The 23248-nt window shown below is 34.9% G+C and overlaps 1 protein-coding gene across 1 annotated transcript; it reads left to right on the forward strand.

The window, feature by feature from the left end:
• Window positions 1-170: 170 nt before the first annotated feature.
• Window positions 171-12315, forward strand: LOC143565922 (nicotinamide adenine dinucleotide transporter 1, chloroplastic-like). The gene is made up of 9 exons (XM_077052755.1): window positions 171-289; window positions 1140-1229; window positions 1543-1649; window positions 1731-1779; window positions 2454-2566; window positions 2646-2740; window positions 2818-2906; window positions 3030-3124; window positions 11901-12315. Exons 1-9 carry the CDS (start codon window positions 223-225, stop codon window positions 12219-12221), a joined length of 1026 nt encoding a protein of 341 aa, XP_076908870.1. The 5' UTR covers window positions 171-222; the 3' UTR covers window positions 12222-12315.
• Window positions 12316-23248: the final 10933 nt, after the last annotated feature.

Raw genomic sequence — 23248 nt, forward strand, 5'->3', positions numbered from 1 at the left:
GAAACCGAAACCCATCGCGACCCGACCCGACCCGACCGACCCGGAAACAGTCGTTAATCGCGTACTTCTTCAACCAAAAGTGTCAAAAACGCTGCAATTAATTCTATTCTACGGGAATCAGAGGTCTATAAATACCGATTGGTTCAATATTAGGGCTCGATTCATTTCAATTCAATTTGAAAACAAAACCCTAATTGAAGATTTCTGAATATTATTATTATTATGACGGTTGGAGAGCCACGGAATGGTAGGGATATCATGTACGACGCCGTTTCAGGTGCCTCTGCAGGTATAGATTCTTTCAATTTGCGATCCATTGTTTGAGCCCTTTTTTTTTGTTAATAACAAAATTGAGAGCTTGAATTTCAGTGTTGTTGAATCAATTTCATAAAAATTTCATCTTTGATTTTTAAGCTAAAAGTTTTGATTTTTTTTTTTGAATATGAAGATCATGTGCAGAATGATCACATAAGATTGCAATTGACTGTTTCTTGAATTAATATCACATAATGGGCCTGTTTTTTTAGTGGTGAAAAAGTTAGTTTTGATTGTATTATTAATTTTTTATTGTTGTTTTATATATTACTTGCTATAGGTGCTATTGCTGCTACAGTCATGCATTTTGATTTTCAACCTAAAAGTGTGTTGATTTTTTGAATTTGAAGATCATGTGAAAAACAATCACATAAGAGTAGAAGTGATTGTTTCTTTAATTAATATCACATAATGGGTTTTTTTTAGTAATTAGGGACGAACTTTAGGGTAGAAAAAAAGTTAGTTTTGATGGTATTATTATTATTATTATTATTATTATTTTATATATTACTTGCTATAGGTGCTATTGCTGCTACAATCATTTATTTTGATTTTCAGCCTAAAAGTGTTCTAATTTTTTGAATTTGAAGAATCTGTTGAAGATCATGTGAAGAATAATCACAGTTTTCAACTTTACCAGTGTATCTTTGTTGTGCATTATAGTGGAAGTGACTGTTTCTTTAATTTATATAACATAATGAGCTTGTTTTTTAGTAATTATGGATGAGCTTTAGGGGAGAAAAACTTAGTTTTGCTTGTATTATTGTTATTGTTGTTGTTGTTGTTATTATTATTATTATTATTCTAAATATTACTTGGTATAGGTGCTATTGCTGCAACAATCATGAGCCCGCTAGACGTGATCAAGACAAGATTGCAAGTTTATGGCTTGCCTAATGTTTCCGGGAATAAAGGCGAGCTCAACTTATTCATGCTAAACATATTACTTGTGTTTGTGATCATTGTTAACTCATTTATTGATTTATATCAGTACATATTATTGGTAGTTTGTTATTTGTACTGTTTTGCATATTATTGATGGCTGTCTGATATTTAATGAATGTTACCTCAAACACTTCATGTGCACACACCGACACTACAAATTTGGAACTTTATTTGGGACAAGGGGACAATTTACTTTGTCAACCTCATTTATATGCTTCTAGAAGATGCAGATATACGCTATTGACAGAAAATGAATTAGGGTTTATATTATTTGCAAATCAGGTAGTGTGATTGTCACGAGCTTACAACAGATTATAAGGAACGAGGGATTGAGGGGATTATATCGGGGGCTTTCACCAACATTAGCTGCATTACTTCCAAATTGGGCGGTGAGTATTTACTTTTATGCATTTTGTATTCCTATTTTGTTAGCTATATCATATCTTTATATAATTATTTTGCTTATATAGGTCTATTTTGCGGTTTATGGGCAACTTAAAGAGCTTCTTGATTCGCATGGTTGGTCGCTAGTTACTACTCGTATATTTGTGGACTGTTTAGTACAAAACCAATTTTAAGTAGAGAACTGTGATAACCTTATAAACACTTGTAGCTATTGCTTTAACTGTGGTACAAAAGGCGGTTATGTAATCGCATAACCACCTCTTTTTCTATCTGCCACTACTATATCTGACAGTTTAGAAGTGTGCATTGGCGGTTTCGGACACAAAATGACCCAAAACCGAATATTCGGGTCTAAATAACATACATTTTTATAATTTCTTATTAATAAAATAATTCAAAATTAAATTAAATAATTCTTTTCATAAATAACATGCATTTTCATAATTTCTTGCCACTAAAATATTTGGGTTATAATATTTATTAAGTTCTCAGAAATGACTTAACATTCAAATTTAAAAATGAATTTGGTTTTTTCGATTTCAATGACATGCCAAATCGTAACCCTGAACGAAAGTTTGTTTTTTACAAAAATACAAAATTAAACCGTCTGGTTTTGTTTTGGTTGGTTATTTTGGTTCGTTTCTCTTTTGTTTCAAGCAAAGTTTCAGGAGACTCTACTTAAATTAGTTTTGTATTAAATGCTTGCCTAAAATGTATTAAATTAAAACAAGGAACTAACTATATCATTTTAACTTTTTGTTATGTTTTACTTTTAATAAAACCTGCAGGTGACGGTAACGGACATCTTACTTTCGGGGCGAACATGGTGGCGGCTTCAGGTGCGGGAGCCGCCACTGCAATCACCACAAATCCATTGTGGGTTGTAAAGACAAGACTCCAAGTAAGTTTTGCTTATAAAAATTTTAACGCTGGAACGCATTTGCAAAAGATTAATAGTTTATAATCTTTTTCCCTTTCAGACACAAGGGATGAGAGTCGGTGTGGTTCCATATACAAGCATATCTTCAGCATTGGCGCGTATTGTTCGTGAAGAGGGCTTTAGAGGGTTGTACAGGTATGCCTTATGAGTTGTACTCTTTCAGGATGCCTTCTTTTTCGGCTTGGTTGACCATTTTGTTTGCATTATTACAGTGGACTGCTGCCTTCACTTGCTGGTATTAGTCATGTTGCTATTCAGTTTCCGGCTTATGAGAAAATCAAGCTTTACTTAGCAGAAAGGGGTAATACTTTTATCTTATTGAGAGTTGTACATCATGCCTTGGAAGTTGTACATTGTTTTCTATTCTTGTTGGGTTCTTTTAAGTAATGCTGAATTGCTGATCATGTGTCTTTCAAGTCACCAGATCATACAAGTACTAACGATTTAAGTCCCGGGAAGCTTGCAATCGCGTCTTCAATGTCCAAAATACTTGCTTCCTTGCTAACTTACCCGCACGAGGTATGCTTTGCATTTTCAACTTGGGGTGTAAATGAATCGAGCCAAGCTCAGCTTGATTAACATACGAGAGCTCGAGCTCGACTCATTTCAACCTTAATGTCTGGAGCTCAAGCTCGGCTCTTGCTCAGTTCCTTTATTATTTATTAATTGTTTTATTAAATTATGTATATACATTAATAATTATTTCCTCTGTATACTTTCTATTATAATTTTTATAAATAACTAATATATATTATTTTAGTTGTTTACTTGTTTGTATAATTATTTATATATGATAATAATTATCATGTAAATATATATTTTGTTGGGTTTTAAACAAGTTTATCAAAGTCAAGTTAACCATATTTAACTAGAAAACGCAACGGAAGCTTATATCTTAATACTTGTTAAAGAACATACCATTATGTTAAAACTAAAACCCAATGAACAAGGATCAATATTACAAGAACAATATGCTCACAAAATGTAAATGTACCTCCTTATACCTTATAGGAAGATGTAGGTTGTTGAAGGGGATGATGAATGAAAGGCAAGCCTCCAAAGAAGAAAACCTCAAGAGAGTGATACCCCAAGCCTTTTGCAACAACACCAAGTTATTTGCTAGGATTCTTGAACACCAAAACAAGCTCACCAAGCTCTCCCAAAATGCCAAGGTTGGCCGTGAGTTTTTAGGAGAGGGAAGGAGAGAGTTTTTGATTCAAAACTTGAATTCAAAATGGAGAGAGGAGTGATACTTTGCATGTGTTGTGATTGGAGATGTATAAAGGAGATGTCAACACAAAAGGACAAAATAATAAATGGACAAACCATCCACCCACATGGGGTGGCCGGTTTTGTTATTTTTTTTTTTTTTTTTTTTTTTTTTTTTTTTTTTTTGTTTTAACATTTAAATATCTCCATCTCTTATTTTATAAAACTCATTTTTATAAAATGCACATACATTTATGTAATTATTTAACCAATTAAATAATTAATTTATATAAACAAATTATCCAGATAATTTATTTAAATCCTCAAGTGTGTTTGTTTAGAAAACCAATTTTCTAAACACGTAGTGTTCGGTATTCGTTTAAATGATCAAATCATTAAAAGAATACATTTGGTGTTGTCTAGCTTGTTATTGGGTATGACCCGACTTGGATCAAACACAGTTAGCCACATTAATATAAATATGTGTCTCGGGCATACGTAATTCCAACAATCTCCCACTTGCACGAGATACATAGAAAATTAATGCAAGTGGTGAATACCGCCTAACAACAGTTCACCACCCCTAATGTGTTTGACGAAGTGCCATTCAATAACATCATCCCTTCAAGTCCCTTACTTGATATGATTTAGGTGAATCTATCATTATATCCCTTTGTTACTAGATGTCATGTTGGATCTAAGAGACATAGGTGATCATTCTCTTTACAATTCAACTTTATCAGGCCTTAGACATCTAAACTCTCAACACATAAGAGGAACAAATTCCGTCTTGACTGTATACGCCTCTCACTATCACTTTATACTCCACCTGAGCTCATCCTTATGTACCATCTTTTACGAATAGCGAAGGGGAGAGTCAAAGTGTAATACTTGGTGAAAATCAAGACCCAATATACATCTCAGGTCTAAGGATAATATGAAATTCTCCTTTACTCAAGATTACTAATGATCAAGTCAATCGACTCCATGTAGTAATATTGAGAGCGGGTCAGTCCAATATTTGTATCCCACAAATATCTATGAACTTTGGCAGCAAACCTATGCTCCATATTCATTTCTTATGAATATCCACCAATCCTAGTTCATAATAGTCTTGCTTCATATTTGTTCCCACAAATGTGATCGACTACGGACTTTTAGAATAAGATAACTTATTCATGGATTAAACATGCAAAATTAGAATTTAACTCAAGATTCTATAATCACATAAAAGAGTTAAATTACAAAAGTCTTTTAAACTTTAATACAAAATAGATCAAATCCAATTACTAGAATATCGAAGTCCTAAGCCACTCGCATGACGCTCATGTTTCGGTCTTTCTAGGAGCTTCGTAAATGGATCCGCAAGATTTTGATCAGTTCCAACTTTGCGAATACATATCTTTCCTTTTTCAACTTCATCCCTTATGTAGTTGAATCTCCGCTCTATGTGCCTTGTCTTTTGGTGCGAACGAGGTTCCTTGATTTGAGCAATCGCACCCTCGTTGTCACAAAAGATTTCTAGGGGGTCTTGAATGGAAGAGACCACCCCTAGATCGGTAATGAATTTCTTCAACCATGCAGCTTCTTGAGCTGCCAATGAAGCGGCGATGTATTCTGATTCTGTAGTGGACAATGCTACCACTTCCTGTTTTGAGCTCTTCCAAGAGACAGCTCCTCCATTAAGAGTGAACACATACCCAGATTGTGATCGAGAATCATCTCGATCAGTTTGGAAGCTCGCATCCGTGTAACCTTTTATAGCGAGTTCCTCCTCACCAGATCCATATATCAGAAACATATCCTTAGTCCTCCTAAGGTATTTCAATATGTTCTTAACAGCCATCCAATGACTGTCTCCTGGATTCTGTTGGTATCTGCTTGTCATGCTCAAAGCGCATGACACATCCGGTCTAGTACATATCATCGCATACATGATGGATCCTATAGCAGAAGCATATGGGATTTGTTTCATCATGTCTTGCTCACCCTTTGAGCTTGGACATTGAGCTGAACTCAATATGGTCCCTCTTTGAATAGGTACAAAACCTTTCTTGGAGTTTTCCATCTTGAACCTTTTCAAGATTTTATCAATGTATGTACTTTGGTTCAAACCTATCAAGCGCCTTGACCTATCCCTATAGATCTTTATTCCCAAAATATAGGCAGCTTCACCAAGATCCTTGATGGAAAATCTACTTCCAAGCCAAGCCTTAACGCTTTCCATGGTTGGAATGTCATTTCCAAATAGTAGAATGTCATCGACATACAATACTAAGAAGGTAATTATACTCCCACTAGCCTTTTTATACACACAAGCCTCATCAGCGTTCTTGATGAACCCAAAATTTTTGATTTCTTCATCAAAACGATGATTCCAAGTTCTAGATGCTTGTTTCAATCCATAGATTGATTTCTTTAACTTGCATACCTTTTTAGGATGTTTCGGATCGACAAAACCCTCAGGCTGAACCATATAGACATCTTCCTCAAGATATCCATTTAGGAAAGCGGTCTTGACATCCATTTGCCAAATTTCATAATCATAATGTGCGGCTATGGCAAATAATATCCTAATAGACTTTAGCATTGCCACAGGCGAAAAAGTTTCATCATAATCAACCCCTTGAGTTTGAGTGAAACCTTTAGCTACAAGTCTTGCTTTATAAGTATCCAAGTTTCCATGCATATCCGTTTTTCTTTTGAAAACCCACTTACTTCCAACAGCTTTGGAGTTGAGTGGTGGTTCAACCAATTCCCAAACTTGGTTGTCATACATGGATTGCATCTCAACGTTCATGGCTTCAAGCCATTTGTCACAATCATTCTTGGACATTGCATCACGGTATGTGGTTGGTTCATCCGAATCTACCACGTAGCAACCTTCTACAAAAAATCCATATCTTTCGGGTGGATTGCTAACTCTACCAGATCTGCGAACGTTTTGTGTGTTTTGATCAACCACTTGATCACTTTCAACAACCTCTTGTTGAGTGCTAGTATCAACCAATTGTGTATCATCTTGTGATTCTTGATCCTCATCAAATTTCACTGTTCTACTATTAGTTCCTTCCTTAAGGAACTTAGTTTCCAAGAACTTACCCTTTCGAGCAATAATAACATTTTGCTCACTAGGATCGAAAAAGTAATATCCTATATCATCTTTAGGGTAACCAATAAAGATACACTTAGTGGATCGGACTTCTAACTTGTTTGGGGTGTATTGCTTTACATAAGTTTCACAACCCCAAACTTTTAAGAATGATAGCGATGGAGCCTTTCCATGCCATATTTCAAAAGGTGTCTTCTCCACTTTCTTGGTTGGAGCCATATTCAATATGCGAACAGCGGAAAGTAAAGCATAGCCCCAAAATGATAGAGGTAAAGTGCTTCTAGCCATCATCGATCGAACCATATCTAATAGGGTACGATTTCTCCTTTCAGACACACCATTATGTTGTGGTGTTCCAGGTGGAGTAAGTTGTGAAATAATTCCACAACTCTTAAGATGATCTTGAAAAATACCACTTAGGTATTCACCTCCTCTATCACTACGAAGTACTTTGATTGTGGTTTTGAGTTGTCTTTCTACTTCAGCTTTGAAGTCTTTGAACATTTCAAAAGCTTCATCTTTGTGTTTCATTAAGTACACATAACCATATCGACTATAATCGTCAATAAAGGTAATGAAGTATCTTTCACCATTCCTAGTCATTGGTCTAAAAGGACCACATACATCCGAATGTATGATACCCAATAATTCTTTTGACCTTTCAAAAGTTTTATTAAAGGGTTGCTTTGTCATTTTGCCTTGTAAACAAGATTCACATACATCAAATGAATCAAACTCATTGGTTTCTAGAATACCACTCTTGCGAAGAGTTTGCATGCGATTCTTGCTTATATGTCCAAGGCGACAATGCCAAAGATAGGGATCACCCAAGTCCTTCTTGAGTTTCTTGGTGTTGACATTATACATTGAACTACTATGTGACATACCACTTTGATCTATTTCATATATACCATTCATGGGTATAGCTTTAAAATAAAATATGCCATTCATCAAAACATGAATATCATAATCCATAAATTTAAAATCAAAGCCACATTGTTTCAAAAGGGACACGGAAATAATGTTTCTCCTTAACTTAGGAGCATACAAAACATTCTTCAAAATTACTTCCAAACCACTTGGAAGCTTTAACAAGTAGTCTCCTTGAGCTTGGACTTCAACTCTTGCTCCATTGCCCATAAAGAGACTAATGTCCCCTTTGTTGAGTTGTTTATTTCTTTTGAACCCCTGCAACAAATTGCAAATGTGAGTTCCACATCCGGTATCAAGTACCCATGTATTTGAAGAAATAACATTTAGTTCAACATATATAGTAAAGATAATACCTGAGGTATGCCCCGCATCCCTCTTATCTTTTAATGCATTGAGATAGGTCGGACAATTCCTTTTCCAATGTCCTATCTCTCCACACTCAAAGCATGGATCTTGTGTCGCAACCTTTTGCTTCTTTTCCTTCGGTTTGTAGGGCGTGATGGCTTTCCTCTTTCCCTTTCCTTGAACGTGGCCCTTGCCCTTAGCAACATTTGCTTTGGGGTTGGAGTTATGTCCCCTTTTGCCTTCATTGATTGTTAGAACGGGTAAAACCTTTTTACCCATTCCCGCTTCGGCCGTTCTTAGCATTGCGTGAAGCTCACCAATGCTTTTGTCCCATCCATTCATGTTATAATTTATGACAAAAGTTTCAAACCTTTTGGTCAATGAGTTGAGGATCAAATCCGTAGCCAACTCATTAGACACGGGACAATTCAACCTATTTAGCTTTTCAATGTAGCTTTTCATCTTTAGGACATAAGATGAGACGCTTTGGGTTTCCTCCATACGACATGCATGAAACGCTCGAACCGTTTCGAAACGTTCCGCTCTAGCTTGTTGAAGGAACATTTCCTTCAATTGAGTTATCATGTCGTATGCCCCATGATGCTCGAAATCCTTTTGGATTTCGGGAATCATAGTTGCTAACATGAGGCAAGAGGCTTGTACCGAATCTTTGGTGTACTTGACCCAATCGTAATAAGCCTCTTCATCTTCCACGTTAGGCTCGTCGGGAATGGGATCGTCTAAGACATATGATATCTCTTCTTGCTTGAGAACTATTCTCAAGTTGCGATACCAATCCATAAAGTTATTATGGTTTAGACGATCCTTTTCAAGGATGGTTCTTAAGGATAGGTTACGGGTGTTATGGGTAGAGGTGTTTGCATTGTTAGCGGCCATCTACAAAATTTAACAAAGTTTTATTTAGTATTATAAACAATTTTAATTATTAATACCCTTTTATTCCAAATTTTAAAATAATAATTAAATTCTAGAATCCAACGATAAATCAAATTTCGGTTAGGTGACCTTTATCCCGTTATTTGATTTAACAAGGTAGTCAACCTTGACGATTGCAACCCTTTGCAACTTCTAGAGGTATGGGACCATTCGAAATCCTTATTTCGTGTTGGCATGTTTATCCCATCAACACCATTGGACCCCATGCTTAGGTGACCTTTATCACATGGTTTCCAATTCAAGTCGTCCTACTTGTATAAACATGTAAGATTAACATACAAGTGGTTAGGTGACCTTTATCCCACAAATATGTTAATATTACCCTAAGTATATTAGTTTGCTCAAAATGGTTAGGTGACCTTTATCCCATTTAAAGTTCCCTAATACGTTAAGTGTCATACAAAAGGATGGTGTTAGACTTGTTTCTTTGGTAATTATGAAAAGGGATTTTTAAAGTTTTCCAATATTCTAGTTTGAAAAACATTATGCCATATCCTAACATGCATTTAGTAATATGGCGATTTTGAAAACCAATTTTCAAGGTTCTAGTTATAATAAAACCAATTTTATTATATGTGAGTAATCGCTTTAGTTTTAATAAACCCATTTTATTAACTAATTGACGCGATATTACCAAATATATATTAGAACCCGTTTTATGCTTGTTGTCGTTCCTATGTGACGGTTTGGATATCCTAATATCTATCAACCACACATTACATAAAGTAAAACAAACAACCAAGCATACATGCAAAATATAGTCATAACCGAGAACCGCTAAGTTTGACCATACTTGTTAGCCGAAACAAGTATAGGTCATAAGTCTCACCTAAGGGACAAAACATGACACAAGGATGGAATGTTGACTCCCACTTGATCTTGCATCCAAATGCTTCAAGTATCCTTTCCAAGTTGTTGTGTTCTTGTTGGGCTTGTAAATGGGCTCCAAACTTCCAAAAGTCTTCTTGGGCCCAAGAGTGAAATTTATGGGCTTAATGGGCTTGAATCCCATGATGGGCCGGTGAGGCCCAACAAGCCCAAAATTTGGTCCAAGGCCCAAATCCACCAATTCTTGCATCTTCAATTTTTACAAAATGTATCCTAATACATATTTTTCTAAAACAAAGAAAATGCAACTAATCTATTTATTACATACCAACTTATGAATAAATAAATTACACAAGCCTAAAATATGAATTATTACAACCATATTGAATAATAAATATAACCAACATACACATAACAACAATCAACACATCCAAGGTCTCGGTTTCGGTTATGACACATCCAAACATACCAAATGTTCTAAGCATGCAACCTAAGCAACCAATGCCTAAATACATCAAAAAAAAGGCAGCCCCCCCCCCCCCCCAAAGGAGGCTACGGCTCAACCCCCCCCCCCCCCCCAAAATTTTGCAATTTTGATATTTTCAACATCCAAATGTTAGTAATGGTTTCCTAAGATCTTTGCATGCATGTCAAGATCTTACAAAACCATGAGGGGTAAAATCCACCAAAATTTCGGACCCCTTTTCACCCATGAAAAAACCGAAATCTATGAACATGCAAGGAGCATAAGTCCTTGTAACCGGCTCTTGATGCCATTGTTGGGTTTTAAACAAGTTTATCAAAGTCAAGTTAACCATATTTAACTAGAAAACGCAACGGAAGCTTATATCTTAATACTTGTTAAAGAACATACCATTATGTTAAAACTAAAACCCAATGAACAAGGATCAATATTACAAGAACAATATGCTCACAAAATGTAAATGTACCTCCTTATACCTTATAGGAAGATGTAGGTTGTTGAAGGGGATGATGAATGAAAGGCAAGCCTCCAAAGAAGAAAACCTCAAGAGAGTGATACCCCAAGCCTTTTGCAACAACACCAAGTTATTTGCTAGGATTCTTGAACACCAAAACAAGCTCACCAAGCTCTCCCAAAATGCCAAGGTTGGCCGTGAGTTTTTAGGAGAGGGAAGGAGAGAGTTTTTGATTCAAAACTTGAATTCAAAATGGAGAGAGGAGTGATACTTTGCATGTGTTGTGATTGGAGATGTATAAAGGAGATGTCAACACAAAAGGACAAAATAATAAATGGACAAACCATCCACCCACATGGGGTGGCCGGTTTTGTTATTTTTTTTTTTTTTTTTTTTTTTTTTTTTTTTTTTTGTTTTAACATTTAAATATCTCCATCTCTTATTTTATAAAACTCATTTTTATAAAATGCACATACATTTATGTAATTATTTAACCAATTAAATAATTAATTTATATAAACAAATTATCCAGATAATTTATTTAAATCCTCAAGTGTGTTTGTTTAGAAAACCAATTTTCTAAACACGTAGTGTTCGGTATTCGTTTAAATGATCAAATCATTAAAAGAATACATTTGGTGTTGTCTAGCTTGTTATTGGGTATGACCCGACTTGGATCAAACACAGTTAGCCACATTAATATAAATATGTGTCTCGGGCATACGTAATTCCAACATATTTAATATATTAAATATTAGATGCACAATAGGCTTATAAGTCATAAGTAGTTTTCCAAGCTCGCATTTGAGGTTCATTTAGTACGAGATAGTTTTTAGACTCGGGCTCCAGCTTGTTCGAGCTCGGCTCTGTTCGAGGTTTTATCAAGCTGATCGCTCACATGCGGCTTGGCTCGTTTACACCCTTATTTTCAACATTTTGGTTGAACTTAAACTTTTGAACGCGGGTGTAACAGGTGATTCGTTCAAGGCTTCAAGAACAGGGGCACATGAGAAAGTCGGAAAAACAGTATGCGGGTGTCGTTGACTGCGTGAAGAAAGTTTTCCAAAAAGAAGGCGTGACGGGTTTTTACCGAGGGTGTGGGACCAACCTTTTAAGAACAACACCATCAGCCGTGATTACTTTTACTAGTTATGAGATGATTAACAGATTCTTGCAGCATGTTCTTCCACCTCACAGCAATACACCTTCTAAACCGGGTGATGATCAGATGAAACCGAATCGGGACGTGAAATCGAATGATGTCAATGATTTAAGGACATCCAAAATGATCTAATCATACTGCTACAAAGCAATGGTCAATGAAATTGATGATGATGAATAATTGTAGGTGACACCATTTTAGTTTTTATAATTTTGTTTTCTTGTTTTAATAAAGAGGGAATTAGTTTACATTTTGTGGTTCTTGGATTTTATTGTTTGAATTAAGTTAAATGTAGCCTCATTTTCAAATTTTCCAGAGGAAAAGTGACTGATTCAAAAGTAGTGTACAATATAAAATGTTATTGGCTATTTAAGTCTTCAATCATATTACTTCTTTTATTTATTTAACAAATACATAAATTTCTCTCCATGATGAGTGATAGTATATCTTTCTGGTTATGCTTTTTAGTAAAGTATCATGAAATTGAAAATTTAAAGAACACCAAAGACAACGTGTGTGACCTGCAAGTGAACAATGTTGACCAAGAGTGTAATAAATGAAACTTGGGGATCAAAAGTGCTATATAGACATATCATAAGGATTATTTGTGTAATTCTTTACTACTTATGTGATCATCTAACTATACTGTGTAAGCAGGGATAAAAATTTTGAACAGTAGTAATAATCATACTGTTCATAGTAAATATCAAGCATAATGTCATCAAAGTAAATTATTGTTTCGACTGATAATAAAAAAAATTAACCAGCCATTAGTGCAAATAATTAATTTTGAACAGTAGTAATATATGTATGTAGATGTTATTTTCACTAACCACTATGTAATCATATGTAAAAGAAACTAGATTTTTTTTTGAACGGCCAGAATTTTATTAAAAGGGAGAATAGCAAGTAGCTATACCCCAACAAACACCAAATTACAACCACACCAAACTATATCGTCTCACAACGAGAACGAGCACCATGTGTCCCTTTCTAATCCCACCATTTTACCCATATTTTTTACCATAAGAACTAGAGCCGTTTTATACCTTCCTTAATCATATTCACCAATACTCCGTACTCGTGTGTTGTCGAATAAAGCTTCATTTATAACCTTCCAGAAACAACATGTTGTAAGGATGATGGATTGGATAACCTTCTTTTAATCTTTTTTCCTCCTTCAACTCTTATGTTTGAGTGTTCCCTAAGGAGATCACATACTTCAAAAGCATATGCCGGTGGAATTCGACACCAATTAAATTGCCAAATGACCGTAGCCACATAGCAAGATATTAAAACATGCTCCGCCGATTCAAGTGCAGCATTACATAAACGGCAAGTGTTAGATTGGTTCTCTTATCCAAGTCCATCTCCAACCATTTATTGATGACCCCTCAAATGTTGTTCCCCCGAATAGCCTTTTGAATCTTTCAATCTTGAAGAGAGCAGGGAACTTTATACTAATAAGTGGCTCGTCTCCGACCCAATTATCCAACCAACATAGTATTTCGTTTCCATTTCCGGATACACCTTTTATACTATCGGTTAAAGGAATATTTTTATTTATATAGATTTTGCCTATTTTGCACAAATTATTCCACACACATGTATTAAAGAAACTAGATAGTTTGTTTTTATTTTACCTAAGACAATATATATATATATATATATATAATAGGAAGCTTAGGCACATGCACCAAGGCATTTTTGTGAGGACAACTTGTTGGATCATAAATCCCAATTCTTTAATAATTAAATATACATTCATGCTACATGTATACATCCACCATCCAAAATATAAGATTTATGTAAATTTGATTAAAATAGTCACTACATCTTCTCATGGGTGAAAAACAAAGATGGTGAGTGGTGTCAAAGCCTACCTCTTCTTATGGGTAAAACAAGAATATGGATTAGAAGTTTAGAACTCGTGGTGCAAGTTTAATATTGTTAATTTTCTCCCATCTCATATCTTGACCTGATTAAAGTGTAATCACCCCTATGAATATCAAATTTTAGAAGAATACATGTAATTAATATTGACTTGATTTTATGTTCACACTAAGCAAATACATTTTTTCATCCTAAAATGTTGTTTTTGAATGCCATTCTTTAACTTTTTTCCCATCTAATATCTTCTTAAAAGCTTTCATATTATTAAATTTATTTTATTTTATCTTTTAATTTCATTAAAATGGCTTTTTCTAATAAATTAAGCATGGCACGCGCATCCATGGTCTCACGGACAGTGTTAATGTTGTTACAAAAACCATGGATCTAGTATCACGACTTGAGTAGTATTTAGTAGTTCGACTTCGGAGTCATCACGATGATAATGCAACATATTCTTTATATTTACAAAGTTTTGAACACTTTCCTAACAATGCTTATTAGTACTAGAGGTGCACAAACCGGTTTTTTTAAAAAAACCGGTTCGGTTATTAACCGGACCGGTTTTTTTTGGCCCGGAAAAAAACCGGTTCGGTTAATAACCGGACCGGTTAATAACCGGTTTTTTTCTGTCAAAACCCTAACCGGTCTAACCGGCTAGGACCGGTTTAGAAACCGGTTAGAACCGGTTAATAAACCGGTTTTTTTATTAACCGGTTTTTTTTATTAACCGGTTTTTTTTTTTTTTTTTTTTTTTAAATTTCGCGGTTTCAAATACGAATATTTGTTTTTTATATTTTGTACTTAATGAAGGCCATTATTTTTTCACAGTATAAACAAACCGGTAACTACAAGGCAAACCGGTAACTACAAGGCAAAACGGACTGACCGAAGCCATTCTTTGCTTTCGTTGTTAGGGTTCTTTGCTTGGAAGATGAGTATGAGTGTGTGTTGGTGAATGTGTTTTCAACAAACCAAAGATTAAAAACACATAACTTTCATTTATAGTTTTTACATTAAAAATACAAACATTAAATCGTTATCGCATATTCGTAACTCAAATATACAAACATTAAATCATTAACACTGAAGAAATCTCTGCCAAGAACTGTTGTTCATGATTTAACTCAAAAATACAAACATTAAATCGTGAACTAGCAGATGCTCCTGTTGTTCCCAATCGCAGTTTGTTCATGATTTGCCTCCATGTTTGCTGTTTCTTTAACTAAATTAGAAAAATCCAAATCAACAAGTAAATAAGAGCACATATTAGGAAAAAGAATGCTTAGACACGATTACATGAATAACTTGCTGTTTCTTACTCATGATTTGCCTCCATGTTTGCTGTTTCTTTAACTAATTTTCTTCGCTACCCGATCCCGAGCTATTTCTTAGGTAATCGTCGTACGCGGCTTCTTCATCGGTCATTGGTTGAGTGTGTCCTTCATTGACCTCGTCTTCATACAAGCCCGCTTCATACTCCATTTCCCCCTCGAGTGAGCGTTGATGTTGTGCCCTATCTAAAGAGTCCAAGTAATCCTTGTAGCAAATCGACATCTCTATAGCTGGTGCAGTGAGTTGAGTCCTCCTAATCGATATAACCCTGCCAGAAACAGAAAAAGCAGACTCCGAAGCTACCGTGGAAGCTTGGACCGTTAGTAAATCTTTGGCCATGGCGGCGAGGATCGGAAATAAGAGCGTATAATCGAGTATGAAATAAACGAGTACGAGTATGAAATAAACGACTACGAAATAAGAGCGTATGGAGTGGTAATGTGGTATAATTGAGTGTGAGATAACAAAATAATCGCGTATGAAATAAACGTTTAGAGCTAGTAGAGTTGTATAATCGAGTGTGAGCTAACCTACCCAACCTAAACTATATATAGTTGTTTGTGGGGGTAAAATGTTTAAAAAACGGCTAGAAATCAAGAAAAAACGGGCAAAAAAGGACCCAAACGGTCATATGGCCGTTTTATAACGGTCAAAAACCGGTTAACCTAAAAACCGGTTGGTTAGGTTAACCGGTTTTTGACCGTTAACCGGTTAACCGGTTTTTTAATAACCGGTTTTTAAATTTAACCGGTTTTTTTACTAACCGGTTCAATAACCGGTTTTTGTCCACGAATGAGTAACCGAAGTACTAACCGGCGGTTCAATAACCGGTCTAACCGGTTTTTTAATAACCGGTTTTTCTATTAACCGGTTTTCGGTTAAACCGACCAAACCGGTTCTATAACCGGTTTTTTTGAACACCTCTACTTATTACTGGTACAAACCAATAACATGGTGAATCGAAGTCTCAGTCCAAACTCTTAGGACGCGTTCGTTTCACAGAATTCGTGAGAATTTAAAGGAATAGGAATTAAAATACCATGACATGGTGTGTTCGTTTCGTTGGAATTGGATTCTTAATTTCCTTTTGATGCGTTCGGTTGTCAAGGAATTGGAATTGATATCCAATTCCTTCAAATTCCTTTAAATCAAGGGATTCTAAATCCTTTCAATATGTAGAGGATTTCAAGTGAATTCGTTGGAATATTTTCTCGAGTTTTATTTATTTTTATTTTTTTTAACGAGAACAACGAATAAAATATTTTTTTTTACTTTTTTTGATTTCGATTTATATTTTGAGTTATGAATTGTTTATTATTATTTTTGAATATTTTTTTGAGGGGTTTTTGATCTTAATAGAAAACCCCTAAAAAAATTTAAAAAAATATAATAAAAAAATCATAACGTAAAATATAAATAAAAAACAAAAAATCTAAAAAAACTAAAATGTTTCGTCGTTATCCTTGTTAAAAAAAAACAATTGATTCCAATCCCTTTGTCAAACGAACACATCAAGAATGGAATTGGATTTCAAATCATTCAAATTCCAATTGGAATGTTCAGATTCCAAATCCAATTCCTTCAAATTCCAAATCCTATGCAAATTCCAATTCTAATTCCATTTCATTCTATGAAACGAACGCGCTTTAATATGAATATTGCACGCAAACTTAAATAGTTTCTTTTATTTCACAAATCATTTATTGTGATTAATATTATAATTTATTTTTTTTAAATAGAGAAAATAATTTTTATATAACTAATAATAAAAAGAAAAGAAATTTAAATCAAACAAAGAGAAAATAATCCAGAGGGAGGTCAACACTCAACACCGACTTTCATTGAATTTAAGCAACCCGTCGACGAGATGGAACTTGTGATCATGCTGAATTTAAAGCCGCCAAATAATGACCACATAAAATGCCTTTTTTTTTTATAGTTATCAACAAAGAAATTTTTATTTATCACTTAAAAATTGGGTCTAGCCACATCTCTGAAAGTAGAGGTGGGCAAATAAACCGGTTAACTAAACTGATCTGAAAAGCGAACCGAAACTGAACCATTTTGAAATGGGTATGTAGAAACCGGTTTGAAACTGATTCAAACCATAAATTTAGAATCGGTTTGTAATTTTCTCCACCAATCCGGTTCCAAACCGGTTAACCGAACCGAAACCGGCCAAAACCGAGCAAAAACCAGTCAAAACCGAACCGAAACCGAACAAAACCCGAACTGAACCGATCAAAACATGGTAAGAAACTGGTTTACCCCCGAACCAAAACCGATTATAAACTGGTTTTGACTTTTATTGACCAAACCGAACTGGTTTCAACCAAACTTGGTTTCGAGTTTTAAACCGATTTGGGTGCACCTCTATCCGAAAGACAAAACCACCCAAAAGAAAATAAAATACGCACCCGATTTACACTTCCTTTACCCCCAGTATTACAAATTAACCGCTCTTCGCCTTTCTTAAGCTAAACCTGTTGATTATGATCTATTATCCACAAGAAGCCCAAAAGTTTTACTTCCCTGACCACGCTACATGACTGCACCAGCTTCCTACTAAATACCATTTCGTTTATCGCCCTCCAATTAAGGATTGCATAAACTTCATCATAAAGTTTTTTTTTATAAACAACAAATTTTTTCACATGAAAATTTCTAGCATTATAATTGTAAAAATTTAAGCCTACTATCTTGTTTTTTTGATTAACAAGCACTATACTAATAGACCACAGAGTTATGGATAATTTTCAAAGAATATACACGTGTTTAAATTATAAATAAAATGAAAATGATTGTTCCATTTACTTCCACCCTATTGAACCCATATTCAAAATTGGTGACAACCAAGGCCACATCTTTTTGATTCAACTGGACCAATTATTTTCCGGTTGACATAACTACACCCATATACAAAAGAGACATGTGGTCCAAAGGCCATTTTCAAGTACAATGTCAAAAAGGAGATTTTCGATGGCTGGCTATAAAAATGGATTATTAATTTAAAGAGATTAAATAAGTTTTTACATTTTATTCCTTTGTGTTAGGATGAACAATTTTAATCTAGATATGATTAGTTTCTTCATTTTTATACTCTAAACTAGTATTGTATCGAGGCAGCTGGTAAAACCTCAACGTTAAAACAGATCTTGGTAAAGCCTGAATGTTACATCGGCAAGTCAACGCGAGAATTCAGTCGCTATTGTTTATGTTCGTTATAGTATAGATACCGTTGGTAAAACCTTAGTGTTAAACCCAAAAATATATTCGTCAAACTAACATATAAAAAATAAATTATTTAACACGACGTTTGTTTGGTTGGTAAACCCGGGCGATGGTAGAATCCAAGCGTTGTCATTCGCGGGCATTGAGACAGTAACTGAACACGAATTCGGTCAGTTTTGGCTACGTTTGTTATGGTACCGGAGCTACAAAAGGGAAAAATATAAAAATTGAGTGGACCAAAGGGTAACGTCGGTCGACAAACTCATGTGTTGATAAAACCCGAACGTTGTCGGTCCTGGACGTTGAGTCAGTAAGTTTATGCAAATTCGGTCGGTTTCGTCACTTCCGTTACGTTATCGGAATTAAAACAAACAAAAAAATTGTCATTCGGATGGCTTCCATTATATTCGATATGGTACCAAAAACGAAAAACACAAAAAAAAAAACAAAATTCCATGGACAAGTAAGGTGCCGTCAAGTGACCCACTGGTTACTTAGCGGCACCAAACTAATCCTTTATATATATAGGGTTTGGATCAAATACAAATGAAATTAACGTGCTAAACGTAAGAATCAAGTAGAGTAATTATATATGCAAGTAGAGCTATGATGTAATTACATAATTACTCTACTTGCATATATAATTACTCTACTTGATTCTTACGTTTAGCACGTTAATTTCATTTGTACATTACCTTTCCCCAATATATATTAGATAATGGTTCTCACAATATCTTCACTAGCATTTCTAAATTACATTAATAGTCCTTCACCTATAAACATAACACAAAAATAGGGTTTCATGCTTGTAATTGTAACAACATGATTATCTGATCTTATTTTGTTCGAGTCTCGTTTTTTAGCATTTGATTTTCAGGTAAATTACTTGTTCTAATGATTTGAATATTTAATCTTATTTTTGCCTCTCATGGTACCAACAAAAAAATACTAGTCGTGTTAGAATAGACCATCAAACCTCAAATTCTCCAGAATTTTATAATTTGTCGGAAACAAATGTATTTATCAATGTTCTCAAAACCATACAAAATTCTTCAAATTGTAGTTGTTTAAACATTCTTACAACTAAGGTAACACCTTAGTTAAATAGTTGACCATACAAGACACATGTTATATTATGTTAAATGTATTTAATACAATTTAACTATTTTGATGCCTCCGTTTCAACTAAGTTGGTAAACATCTTTAACACCTTATTTAACCACATTTTTGTTTCAAGTTGACATTGATGTTAGAAACTGAGCAATGCGAACTGATGTACCATAACTATTTCTACTTCATTATCCGAGCTTCAAAACTTAAAGGTGGATTTGATCAAACAACAATGCAAAGCTCTAATTACGACATCAAACAGTCACGTTATACGCCTCGCTCGTACACTCTGACTAATATACCACTCCAAGTTCTTTCTTCTCATTTTACTCATCTGCCTTCCAAATTCACAACTTGTAAGCTTCAACCACAAAACTTCAAGCATAGATATGTAATTTATCTTAACTTATTTTAAGCATAGTATGCTGTATTACAAAACGCTTACTTAGTAAAATACAAAACTATTACCTAATAATTATATTAATAATAATTGAATATAATTATTTATCTCAATGTTAACACTTAATGGGGAGGGGGGGGGGGGGGGGGGGGACGAGTGGGTGGTGTGGGCCACGTTGATCACGAGCATCACAACGGAGAGGTGTCGGGAGGGGGGGGGTGCTAAAGGGGTAGTGCAAGCTAGCTCGCGGCCGCGAAAGAAAGTGGAGGGAAACGATAGGGGCATTAACGGCTAACTCACTACAACAGACTCACGTGAGAATGGGGGGGGGTATGCTAACGACAAGGGTGAAAGATTAATACCAATTAGGTCGTTCTCTATGATGGGGGCATCGAAGCCTTTCCACAGTACCACGTCATCGTCATGCAGAAAACGAGGCTTCGAGCTCTTCTTTATAGCGTCCCGCTATGGTTTAAAACCCTTGGACGTCCCAATACACACAAACACATATGTGTGTGTGTGAGAGATGGAGAGAGAACGATGCCCATCATTGTAAAGCCCCCCTTCCGCGCCCCCACCTTCCACGCCCCTTGACGATGTGTCGCGCCTTCCGCACCCCAAGACGCCCATAGCGGACGGTCTTAGTGTCATGTGACACAATGTTTGAATGTACTTGCTTATCCTATATTTGTAACATATTAGGGAAAATTCTCAAAATAGTCTCTTTTAGAGAGAGAAGTCTTAAAATAGTCATTTTTTTCTCAAAATCTTTTATAATTTGGACTGTCAAGACGCATTGGGAATAGATAAAAATAAATATGAGATTTTGAAAGAAAGTCAGGTAAAAGACGAGATTTGGGGAAATTATGCCGTGCAAGTCCAAATTATTTGTAATCATGGAGCAAAAGTTCAAAATTTTCAAAAACTTTTTTACTAAAAAAAACCCGTTTTGAGAGACTGTATTTTTATGTTTCCTACTTTTCCCGTCCATATTTTCAAATTCTTAGAAAAATATATTTTTTACAATTATACCCCTTAACCACCACCACCACCACCACCACCACCACCACCTTGAACCACCACCACTCAACCTGCAACAGAGGCACCTCTTTCATGAACAAAATCAAAACCCATTAATGGCTACCTCCTTCTGCTCAATCTGTGACATTTGTCAATTTCGGGTTATTTTATACTTGTATTCTTAATGTAAACCCGACCCGTTTTGTATCCCGAACCTTTTGATATTATCAAAATGATGAATTTTATGTTACATATTTGTTTTATAGTTGGTGGATCTAAAAAAAACACCATTTTGGGTTCTTAAAATGCCCCGAAAACACTCAAAACGAACTCCAGGGACTAAAACTACCAAAATGGAGACTTGAAGGACCCATTTGTAGTTTGTGCTTTCTTGGGTCTATAACCAACCCATTTTCATGCAACACCCTTTATGAAAGACCCATTCAACTTACCCTATATATACACACCCATCTTCTTGATTTGTGCTTGCTCATTTCCTCATTTGTCTCTCAAATTCTTAAATTCTAAGGTTGTTCTTCATAAGCTAATCTTTCATTTTATCTAACTTCTCAATACTTAAAGCTTGATGTTACAACATATATATAATATACACTCCTTGTTTACCTTCGGTCTTTCATTTCTCCGGTCTCGGCCGGTTGAAATGTCGGGCTAGTAAGGCAAGGTTACATGGAGGACTTTGTAGTCCTTGTTTATATATTTAACAAATCTAACCATATAACTTGTTATACTTGCTTAACTTCTGCACATTTTAGTTTATTGTTCATATTTGTCAAGTTCCATGATATTGGGTATGTGGTGACTAGCCTCGATTTCACCCCGAGTTGAGAACCGAACCAACAACCGAACTTTTGTTTAAAAGCTTTATTGTTAACTTTTTGAATGTAAAACTTGAGTATTATTATTTATAAGTTATTTTACAAGTTCCATGGTAATTGGGTATGTGGTAACCATCCTCGGTCTTATTCCGAGTCAAGGACCGAACCAAAAACCGAACTAAACCGAGTTCACTCGCTTAAGACACACAAGTGTGTTTTTAGCCACCAAAACTCATATTTTTCTTCAAGATTATATTTTAAATCAACTTTAGTTAATTTCTAAACATACTTGGCATGTCGGTAACCAACTTGATCTTATAACAAGTTCGGACCGATAAAGTCGTATACTCGTTTAACGAACGTTAAGGTTCTTCACAATAGAACTACATATTTGGTTAAGTCTATTTTGATTTTATTGAGTTATCTCATAACATTTATTATTTTGGGAAGTTAACTTTGAGCTTGGCCAATTATCAAGTCTCGAACCGACAAACCTGAACACTCGTTTAAACCTCGTTTTGGTGTTCTTATAACCAAGGGTTTTGCAATATTGCATTTTAACCCACATTATTACTTAACATAGGTTGAGTAAAAGAAAAAAGAAAAAAAAATGAATAGAATACCGAGACCCGGTTTCGAGTAAACTTATTTTACAAAACTCGTTTATTTAATTTCTCAAATATTTACATCTTAAATCCTAAACTTTATTTATTTACTTTATTTATCATGTATTTTATTTTAAACCTTTCCAAGACTACCTACTAACACAAGGCCCGTTTAATATAGGTCTTGCTCGTTAAACCGATCTCTCCGATTATTCACGACATTATCTTTCAAGTTACTTGTTAATGTGAGTACTTTTTCATCCCCCGTTTTCCATCTTTCGTTTTGGGGGTGACATTGCATACTTATTCAAATTCAAATGATTTATACTTGAGTCTTAAACCACAACACTTATTGTATATGTTTACTTAAATAAATGCTCGATTTGGTGTTATATGCTTTACATGATTATGTGCAAATTCTTGAATGCTAAGGCGGGTAGCCTCTTGAATGCTAATGCGGGCAGCCTCATCAAAGTATGATCATATGTTAATTCCAAGTATATATCGTATCCCCATATAGAAAGGTGTCATCAATGTATTCTTATTGACGATTTCATTATTGTCGTTAATGTATTCTTATTGACAGTTTTATTATCTAAATTGTTGCTATTATTTATTGTTTTGATATACTAGTTGTGGATTTCATACTATATGCTTATTGTCCAAAACTATGAAAATTGCTCACCAACTTTTGTGTTGACAAACTCTATTTTATGCAATGTTACAGGTTTG

The sequence above is a fragment of the Bidens hawaiensis genome, unplaced genomic scaffold (genome assembly GCF_021521415.1).
Source record: "Bidens hawaiensis isolate Kalapana, Puna unplaced genomic scaffold, B.hawaiensis_p1.1 tig00022592_1, whole genome shotgun sequence".
Classification (NCBI taxonomy): domain Eukaryota; kingdom Viridiplantae; phylum Streptophyta; class Magnoliopsida; order Asterales; family Asteraceae; genus Bidens; species Bidens hawaiensis.

Excerpts from the sequence above, each read along its gene's own strand:
- LOC143565922 (XM_077052755.1), top strand. The coding sequence starts at position 223 with ATGACGGTTGGAGAGCCACGGAATGGTAGGGATATCATGTACGACGCC. Across the intron at positions 290-1,139 it reads CGTTTCAGGTGCCTCTGCAG|GTGCTATTGCTGCAACAATC; the intron begins GTATAGATTCTT and ends TACTTGGTATAG. Across the intron at positions 2,907-3,029 it reads GCTTTACTTAGCAGAAAGGG|ATCATACAAGTACTAACGAT; the intron begins GTAATACTTTTA and ends TCAAGTCACCAG.